The 10359-nt window shown below is 51.3% G+C and overlaps 1 protein-coding gene across 3 annotated transcripts in view; it reads right to left on the bottom strand.

The window, feature by feature from the left end:
• Positions 1-511: 511 nt before the first annotated feature.
• The window catches only part of LOC140396851 (rho GTPase-activating protein 25-like), a 54032-nt gene continuing 44184 nt past the window's right edge, over positions 512-10359 (bottom strand). For 2 of the 3 annotated variants that reach the window (XM_072485627.1, XM_072485628.1), the window contains exons 9-11: positions 9745-9908; positions 6861-7393; positions 512-2567 (exon numbers count right to left, since the gene is read on the bottom strand). In XM_072485627.1, the coding sequence (XP_072341728.1) occupies positions 2369-2567; positions 6861-7393; positions 9745-9908 (896 nt within the window). In that variant the 3' untranslated portion in view covers positions 512-2368. The remainder of the gene's footprint in view (positions 2568-6860; positions 7394-9744; positions 9909-10359) is intronic. The other variant, XM_072485629.1, reaches the window with a different exon arrangement.

Genomic DNA, 10359 nt, shown 5'->3' with positions numbered 1-10359 from the left:
CTGAGGACCCGGATTTTACGATTGTGCGTAAAATCCCACCCTGCTCCGCAGCGGGAATCGCTCCGACTTTCAGAATAATAATCACTTATTGTCACAAGTAGGCTTCAATGAGGTGACTGTGAAAAGCCCCTAGTCGCCACATTTCGGCGCCTGTTCGGGGAGGCTGGCACGGGAATTGAACCCGAGCTGCTGGTCTTGTTCTGCATTACAAGCCAGCTGTTTAGCCCACTGTGCTAAACCAGCCCCTTTCTCATCCCTCCGCGGATCTTATGGCGGGGCAAGGGGGCGAGGGGGGGAGATTTTGCCCTCCGTTCCAGAATCCGGATATTTGTCCTCGCCACAATCTTCCAGGGATCAATGGGAGAGGAGTTCCAATCGGAACACCAATCAAACACAGTCATCACTCTTTGTTCAGGAATAACAGTGGCTTTTGCAACACAGGTGATGCTTGCTAGCCCGTTTGATTCGACAGTTTCAAGAGGTTTAAAAAGAAAAGAGACATGAAAAACACTTGGCATGATTAAGGACCTGTAATGATCATCAGCAAGGGAGAATATCAATAACTAAACCTTGCTGCACAATTAAAGTGTACATGAGCTTAAACAGACACAGAATCCCATTCTGTCTTCATCCTGAGACAATCCGTGTGCGATGATCTCCAGCAGCCGCCGCGATGTAATCCACGCACACACATCGCCGCGTTTTCACAAGGATATGGCTGCAAATCTGACTCGCAAAGCGATTCCAGAAGTTAAAGACTGGTCTGAACTGGCTGGGGTACCTTCTCGAGAAAAGAGATGGGATGGGTGACGATGACGAGTTTGGGGAAGGCAGATATGGAAGAATCGTTCCCACTTGTGGAATTGTCAAGTGATCGCCAACAATTTCAGCGAGAAACCTCTCTGTTCTTGGGCTTAGAACGTGGAGCTCGCTCCCACACAGAATCATTGAGGCCCACAGCACAGAGGCATTTCGAGTGAAGATAGATGATTCCATGATGGGGAAAGGAATGGAAGGATGTGCTGGCAGGGTTGAAGGAGGCGTATGTGAGACATAACCACCAGCATGGGCTAGTTGGGCCGAATGGCCTGTTCGTCAGCTGGAGAAACTATGTCGTTGGGAGAAGGGTCAGTTCTCATTGGAGTTTCGAGGAATGAGAGGTGACCTTATTGAGACATATCGGATTCTCAGGGGGTTCGACAGGGTTGATGCTGAGAGGATGTTTCCCCTTGTGGGAGAGTCTAGGACCAGAGGACTCAGAGTGAGGGGTCGCCCATTTCACACAGAGATGAGGAGGAATCTCTTCTCTCGGAGGGGAGTGAATCTGTGGAATTCTTTACCGCGGAGAGCTGTAGAGGCCGGGTCGCTAAGTATGTTCAAGGCTGAGAGAGACAGAGTTTTAATCAGTGAGGGAATCAAGAGATGAAGGGAAGCTGAGAATTCCTACAGTGCGGAAGGAGGCCATTCAGCCCATCGAGCCTCCACTGACCCTTTGAAGATGCACCCAACCACCATAACTCCACCTCACCTTTTGGGCAGTGAGGGACAATTTAGCGTGGCCAATCCACCTAACCGGCACGTCTTTGGACTGTGGGAGGAAACCGGAGCACCCGGAGGAAACCCACGCACACACGGGGAGGAGGTGCAGACTCCGCACAGACAGTGACCCAGCGGGGAATCGAACCTGGGACCCTGGCGCTGCGAAGCCACAGTGCTAACCACTGTGCTACCGTGTTGCCCCTGGAACAAGATTGAGCAATGTGGGAAAATGTTGCAGGAAAGGCGTAAAACATAGCAGAATTAAAAAGAATCAAATGATCTAAATTGTGAGAGGTTGCGGGCCGACGTCTGAGGAAAGGTTTGGACAGAGAAGGCTTGTCTCGGCTGGAGTTTCGAAGAGTGGGAGGCGACTTCATTGGAACATATAAGGTCCTCATGGATCTCGATAGGACGGATGTGGAAAGGATGTTCCCTCCTGTGGGAGAATCTAGAACCCGGTAGGGGGTCACTGTTTAAAAACGATGGGGGTCACCCATTTTTCACTGAGGGTCGTTGAGTCTCTGGAGCTCAAAAGTGGGGTGGGATGCAGAGACTTTGACTATTTTCAGGACGGAGGTGTGTAGATTATTGAGAAGCGAGGTGACGGGTGGGTGGGAATGTGGGTGCAAACCAGTTCAGCGCCCTGATCACACTGACCAGCAGAGGAGGCTCGAGGGGCCAAGTGGCCGACCCCTCTCCGAATCGGTATGTTCATCTGATTCTGTGGTCAACAGCAATGTGCAACATTCTGATGTCTCCGCCGTTGGTCAGTTCAACCCCACGACAGGGACCCTCTTCGCCGTGTTCAGTACTCCCTGGAGATTTAAAGTCAGATTTTCTTTTGTGTTTGCTGAAAAAAGTTCTTCAGCTCCTCCTCCAGCTCCTTGTTGCGTCTCTCAGCATTCGCCTGTGCCTGTAATGCATTTTGCAGTCTGCCCTCCAGGTCTTCGAAGAGCTTCTTATCTTCTTCCACCCTTTTGTTCAGTCGAAGGAGCTTGGACCAAACTTCGTAGTTCTCCTTTTCAAGACTGCAAACACAGAGCAGATGATTTGGTCAGCATGAATAATCTTTATTGTCACAAGTAGGCTTACATTAACACCGCAATGAAGTTACTGTGGAAATCCCCTCGTCGCCACACACCGCGGCGCCTGTTCGGGTACACCGAGGGAGAATTCAGAATGTCCAATTCACCCAACAAGCACGTCTTTCGGGACTTGTGGGAAACCGGAGCACCCGGAGGAAACCCCCACGCAGACACGGGGAGAACGTGCAGACTCCGCACAGACAGTGGCCCAAGCCAGGAATCGAACCTGGGTCCCTGGTGCTGTGCGAACTACTGTGCTCCCGGGCCGAACAGGAGGAATTGTGCGTGACCCAATGGGCACGACAAAGACACGCGCACAATCTAAGTCAGCGACAACTTACAGAAAACCGTCAACATGCCATCAAATGTTTGAAGGTGCATTGCAAACAGAATATGACACCGCACCATTTGACGTGACATCAGGTGAGATGGCCAAAAGCTTGGTTCAAGCTGGAGTCTGTTGAAGGAGGAAGGTGATTGAGAAGGCGGACAACTGCACAGCAATGAAAGCACAGGGATTGAGTGAACAGTGGACGCCCAACACAAATCTGAGCAAAGCTCCACTGGTCACATCTGCCAATTGGAATGCCTGCTCAATGACCTCGCAAGGCAGACCCTCAATTCATCAACTTGAGCTCGCAGTTTCTCGTACGGGACAAATACTCAATCACTGTGTGTGGGGTGCACGTTTATCACTCACCTGTCACTTGCACCCACTGGGACCGCTTGAGTATCCCTGACTCTCACTGCTCTACTCCTTTCACACAGCCCTTAAAACCTTGCTGCTCCAGGTCAAACCTGATTCGTTACAACTCCTGTGAAGTGCCTGCAGGTGTTTGACTGTGTGTGGGGTTTAGAGGAAGAGCCTAGGGGACCTCTCCCCAGAGCCCTGGCTGGTCTTCGTCCCTGGCAGAGATAATTTGCTCATTGTGGGATCCTTCTGTGCTCAAACGAGCAGCCGGGTTTGCAACGTGCCGACGGTGAGGACACTGCAGGAGGATATCATTACACTTGGGGACACCCTGAGGCTCTCACAGCACCACACTGATTAAAGTAGCTGCGAGGCGAATGGCCCTGGGCCGTCGGGAATTAACTCACTTGTCACCGTGACGACCTCACCGAGAAAGCTCCAGCCCTCTGAAGATCTTGCCAGTTGTGCTGACGGGGGTGCGCTTTAGCCTGATATTTTATTCAATCCCCTCTCCCGCTGCTGTCCCCGCAGCACGGAACATGCAGCGACAAGGCTCGGGGAAGAAAGGAAGGACGAGCGTGGGTTTCACGCAGCGACCGGGGTCCTGGAGTCGGAGTGTTCCTGCCAGTGGTGAATTGGGACTGGTCGCTGCTGCTCGGAGTGACGGCCAGGTGCGTCTACTTCCTGAACCGTGCAAATGTATACATGGCGGGGAGCTCGCCGGATTGCACCGAGATTCCGTTACCGGGCCGCCTTGTTGAGCCCAATCACAAAGCCCAGCGCAGGCTACCCTCCCCCCACTACGCAAATCCTAATCCCCACCCCCGCGCTGACCAGGAGGGGCACCTCTTCCCTCCCCCGCCAACCACAGATATAATGGGCCACTCTCCCCACGCGCTGGTATGAGGGCGACCCGACCCCCAGGGTCCCCCACTGTGCTGATGGCAAGGTTTATAAACCCTCTTGCTATGATTGACAGTGTCTCACCACACCAAAGGAGCAAAGCGATTTCTCTTCCTCTTTTCTCACGGCAGAGAGCACTTAGCTCCTTTGTCAATCTGAGCAAGAGTGTTTATAAATACTGTGGTCTGCATGAACGTAGAGTACTTGAGATTCAGTCAAGCGCGAAGGGAAAGATAAATAAACAAACCGCCAAGCAGCTGTGCCAATCACAGGCTAGTGGAAGGTATTGGAAGCCTCCTCAAGTGGTGGGCTTTCAAGGAAGCCTCTGACACTTGTAACAGCTGCTGTTGTAAAGGCTTTTGTCCGAGGGCGCAGCGCAGATGTTAGGAAAGGGAAAGTGCTTCTGCGTGGATTCTTCACTGAACTGCCTGGACCGCTCGTCAGCTGTCAGGTAGAGCTGGGGTCAACCCCTCAGTGACAGTCTGAGCCCACCCAACCCGCAAGACCCTTGAGGGAACCACCCCCCCTCTGCAGCTTGGCAGGGGGCACATTATCAGTGCCCTGACCCCCTTGACAACATCTTGAGCTCCAATGCACCATGATTGTTCTTTGCCAACCTCACACCGAAGCCTGCCCGGTGGATCGTCCACTGTGGGGGTCCGAGCAACGCCATGGGGGAGGTGGGGGTCGGGGGGGGGGGGTGGTCGGGGGAGTCGGGGGGGCGTGTGGGAATAGGACTTCCAGCTTATTATGTTTGGGGAACCTTGGACAAGAAGGGATATTGTGAGCCTAGCCAAAAGGAAGAAGAAAGCATTTGTAAGGCTGGGAACAGACAAAGCCCTTGAGGAATATAAGGAAAGTAGGAAGGAATTTCAGCAAGGAGTCATGAGGGCTAAAAGGGGCCATGAAAAGTCCGCGGCAAACAGGATTGAGGAGAATCCCAAGGAATTTCGGATGTATGTAAAGAGCAAGAAGTTAGCCAGGGAAAGGGAGGAGGGAATCTATGCGTGGAGCTGGAGGAATTGGGCGAGGTACGAAATGAGTACTTTGCATCAGTGTTCACCAAAGAGAAGGACTTGGTGGATGATGAATCTGGGGAAGGGTGTGTAGATAGTCTGGGTCATGTCGCCGAGGACCCGGGTTCGATCCTGCTGAAACATCTTTGCATCCTCCTCACAGCTCACCCTCCCACCCAACTTTGTATCATCTGCAAATTTGGAGATAATACATTTAGTTCCCTCGTCCAAATCATTAATGTATAATATGAACAACTAGCACAGATCCCTGCGGTACCCCACCAGTCACTGCCTGCCAATCGGAAGAAGACCCATTTATCCCAACCTTTTGCTTCCTGTCTGCGAACCAGCGTTCGACCCCTCTCAAGACACCACGCGCAATTTCATGCGCTTTAACTTTACTTAATCATCTGCTGTGTGAGACCTTGTCGAAAGCCTTCTGAAAGTCTAAATGAACCACATCCACCGGTTCTCCCTGGTCAACTCTACAAACTACATCTTCAAAGAACTCTAGTAGATTTGCCAAACACGATTTCCCTTTCGTTAATCCATGCTGACTTTGTCTGATTACACCACGGCTTTCCAAAGGCAATGGGACAAAGGAATGATTCCGCTACCGTTGAGGGACTGGCACCGGTGTCACCTGGAACACAATCGATTCCAGTGAGAAACGGTGCGGGATTCGCCGGGTCCGTGATTGGCACTCGGGAGGCTGACGAGCTGCAGCCGCACATACACACGACACTCCCCACAGACACCATCCCAGCCAACAAGATGGCACTGGTTATGCTGGGGCGCGCCCATCCCGCTGGGGGCAGAGGGCACCTCGAGGGGCGGCCTGGGGACACACCAATACGACCTGTGGCCCTCAGTTCACAGCGGTCAGTCAGCGGCGCGCACAGCTGCTTGGCTGCCTTGCCGACTGCGGTGATGGTGTCGCATGGCCCCTCCGCCCCCACCCCACAGCCCTTGTTAATCAAGAATCTATCCAGCTCGGCCGAAAAAACATTCAAAGACTCCGCTCTGCCTTTTGAAGAAGAGAGTTCCCTTGACTCACCACCCACTCAGAGGGAAAGAATTCTCCTCACCGCCTGTCTTTAATGTGCCACCCCTTTATTTTCAAACACTGACCCCTGGTGCTAGAATCTCTGACAAGAGGAAACATCCTCTCCACACCCTCCCTGTTACGTGAATGTCTTCAGTTGACAATTTTACGGGACGTTCTTTTCAATGACCATCACACAGACAAGCACACTGAGGAACTGAAGACTTGCAGACATCAGCCGTTCCTTCACTGCGGCTGGGCCGAAATCCTGGAACTCCCTCCCTAACAGCACGGTGGGTGTACCTACACTACAGGGACCGCAGCGATTCAAGAAGGCAGCTCACCCAACGCCTTCTCAAGGGGCAATTGGGGATGGGCAACAAATGCCGGGCGAACCAGCGACGCCAGCATCTCGAAACGAATTCCGAAGCAGACTTGCACCTTGTTCCCCCCTCACCTTCTGTCTCCATCCCGGACATTGTCCAGTTACTGGCTTGCCCGAGTGTCAGATTGTCCAAGCATGTGCTTCGAAACAGCTGAGAAACCCCGAGCCCTAGAGTCGGCCTGTGTTTGCCACTGACCTGTCAATCCTCTCCTCGTAATCTTTCTTCTCCGTGTTCAACCTCCTCCTCAGCTCATCGACGTCCCCTTGGGGTTCTTCCTGGCTCGGCACGCCGCTGCCTCCTGCAGCGCTGCCCAGCTCGCCTTCCGCCTCCTGGATTTTCGCTGGGAGACTGGGATTTGTCAGGGCCAGGGGGTTGCCCGTGTCCGGAGATGCTGAGGGACTGGCTGCAGCCGTCCCGTCCTTGCCCCAATGGGAGGAAGCAGCAGGTGATGTTGGAGAGTTGTCAGATGTGGAGAGTCGCTGGGAGGAATCGGAGACTTTCCAAACATCCTGGGAAAGGCACCTCCTGTGCCCCTCCGGAATGCTTTCCTTGCACTTCCCGACCTGGGAACCACTTGCGCTCCACGGCTGAGAGCTGGAAATGTCTCCCTTCGCAGCGTGGGACACCTCCGTGCATTTCCTGGATGGGAGTGTTTGGGTCCGTTGGCGCGGGCAGTTTTCCAATTCATTCTTTGACGTGCTGCTGGCATTCCCATCATGTCCGCAGGGCTGCAGAGGGAAAACAAATTCCTGTCAGTATTCCCGATACTTCCCGTGGAAAGATGTACTCGCAATTCTAAGGTGCATTCCATAACTTTGGGGATGGCCCAAAGCACTTTGCAAATCATGGCGTGCTTGTTTAAGCGAAGTGACTGTTGTATGTAGGAAACATGGCAGCCAATCTTTACACAGAAAGCTCCCACAAACAGTCATGTGACAATGATCAGATGATCTATATTTTTATGCCTTGTCTGGGGGATAAATATTAGCCAGAACGATCAAGGGGAGCTCCCCCACCCCTCTCCTTCGAGTTACAACCCAAGGGATCTCTTGTGTCCACCTGAGAGGACAGGTGGGGGTTTCAGTTTCTCATCTCGCCTGAAAGACAATGCAGCACTCCCCCTGCACCGCACGGAAGTGTCAAACTGGATTATGGGCCTTAGTTCCTGAAATACGCCCTTGATGATCTGGTTGAGAGGTGACTGAGTGCTTCCACTATTCGGACACCCAGGGCACACACAACACACATACCATGCAACACACACAAACAACACACAACATAGACCACACATGTTATGGGCCAGGATGTAGAGAACCCCAAAGTGTATCATGGAGTTCACCTGGCCCACAACTTTTACTAGATTGTGGTGTGGGGAGCACACGGCCCACTCTACAGGTGCGGGACAGCAGAAATGGAAAAGTATTTTTTAAAGCAAAACAATGTTTATTCTATGAACTCAAGTTAACCTTTTTAAAACATACAGTGAACATCTCAGCAACCATTAATTCAAATCCAACCCCCCAAAGAATACAACACTAAGTAATCCTTTCAGCTTTCCTTTTAACATCCATACGTCTTAAAAACAAAATCCTTATCAGAAGCACATCAGGTTAGTCACTACTGAGAACATTTATAATTCTGAATTCACCAAATGATCAAGAGAGAGTATTTTCACGGCAGAGAGATCAGCAGTACACCTGTTTGGTCTGGCTTCAGCTCCAACACCGAAAACAAAACTAAAACACACCCTGCAGCAAACAGCCTAAAACAAAAGTAAAAAGCTGACAGACAGCCCAGCTCCATCCACTCTCTGACATCACTGCAGTAATAAAAACCCATTTCTTAAAGGTACTCTCACTACAGAGATTTATATACACACCCTTTTATAAACACCCATTTCTTAAAGGTACTCTCACATGACACACAACACACACACAGCGCACACAAACCACACAACATGCACATGACAACACAGACCACACAACACATACAACTCATAACATACACATACCACACCACACAACACACATACAACACAGACCGCATCACACATACACACACCACAACAACACACACACCACAACAACTCACACACCACCACAACACACACCACAATATTTTCTATGCTGGCTGTCACTGTGAAATTCAGAGCCATTGGCCATTCGGAGGAAATACAGATTTCAGAGAGACGAGTTGGTGAAAACAGCCTCCTCTGGAGAAACTCAGCCCCTGTTCCTGACAGCCGTCATCACCTTCAGCATCACCTCAGTTCACACCAGACATTCATGCCGCAGGTTTGATCCTGAACTCTGTGCGGTTAAGTTGATTTGAGCTGGGACGGGGTGAATTGAGCATTTTGTGGCTGGGTCAGTCATGTGGGGGTGGGGTGGGGGGGGGGGGGGGGCCTCACTGCTTGTGTTTCCAGCACCCTGTACTACAGCAGGAAGTGAGGACAAAGGGTGACCCTGTTCTCACCCAATGTACTCATGTGAGCATTTACCCTTGAGAGGCTGACGGAGGCTCCAGACCTCACCTTCCCTCGACCTCAGTAACCGTCTCCGACCCGACTGAGATCTCCATGTTCTTTCGTGTGTCCCCCATCGACATCATCCAACATTGGTGACTTTGTCTTCCGCTGCCTTAGGTCCCAGGCTCTGAATTATCCCCAAAATCACAACTCCTTTAACCTGCTCCTGAAAGCTGACTTTGGCCAAATACTTAGTCACCCGTCTTAATATGTCCTTTGGTGGATCGATGTTAAATATTATCTGCCGAAGCGCCCTTGTGAGGTTTTACTCGGCTGAAGGTAGTCGTTTGGCAGTACAGAACTTTAATCTTGCTGAGAAAAAATCTCATCTCATTGTGCCATGCACTCATCAGGGTAGTTTGCAAGAAATTACCAACATGTGACTGAGGCAACAACAATTCACACTGCACGGTAAGAGAGTGCTTGATGGATTGAAGGGGAAAGATGAGACGCAACCTGTTGTTGACTCAAGCGTGGTGCGATGGTGGGGATTGGCTGCAATGAGCTCATGATCGGGTTGGATTCATCTTTTGTGCGGCTCGCCTCACTCACCGCGTGTGCTGCCGTTCCTGTGGCCAAGTCTGCCGCGCCCCAGCCAACCATACTTCGCTGCACGGACGTTCTCAAAGGGGAAGGAGGTTTATCCTCGAGTTTGGGAAACAGTTCGTCGTGCTTGCTGATCAGAATGGTCATCAACTTCTGAATCTGCGGTGTCCCTGTCTCAGAAACAAACGATGGAAAATTGACTTATTTTTCTGTCCAGTTTTTTCAGTGGGATGTGTGGTGATATGCATCACTGTAAATACACAAGGGGTTAATGTAAATATGCTACAACTAAGTAAACACTAGAGGGAGCACCAGAGACGTCATGACATGCAGACATACAGCTAATGAACACATAGAATAGGACACGACCAATGGGCAGTCAAGACACCCAGAGGTGACACTACCACAAGGGGGCATTACACAACCCATATATAAGGACAGGGCACACATGCTCTGTCTCTTTCCACAGGCGACACTTAGAGAGTAGGACAGGGGCAGATCAGCAGCATCACACCCACCACGTGGCTTAGAGCAGACTGGTTAGTTAGACTGAGTTACTCTAGCAAGATTAGCAGGAGAGTCGAACTCAGAGAGAACTGTGCTAATGGTTCAATAAATCAC

This window comes from Scyliorhinus torazame, chromosome 20 (genome assembly GCF_047496885.1).
Source record: "Scyliorhinus torazame isolate Kashiwa2021f chromosome 20, sScyTor2.1, whole genome shotgun sequence".
Taxonomy (NCBI): Eukaryota; Metazoa; Chordata; class Chondrichthyes; order Carcharhiniformes; family Scyliorhinidae; genus Scyliorhinus; species Scyliorhinus torazame.
Note: the sequence above shows the minus strand (reverse complement) of the source record. Positions and strands in the feature narration are given on the sequence as shown.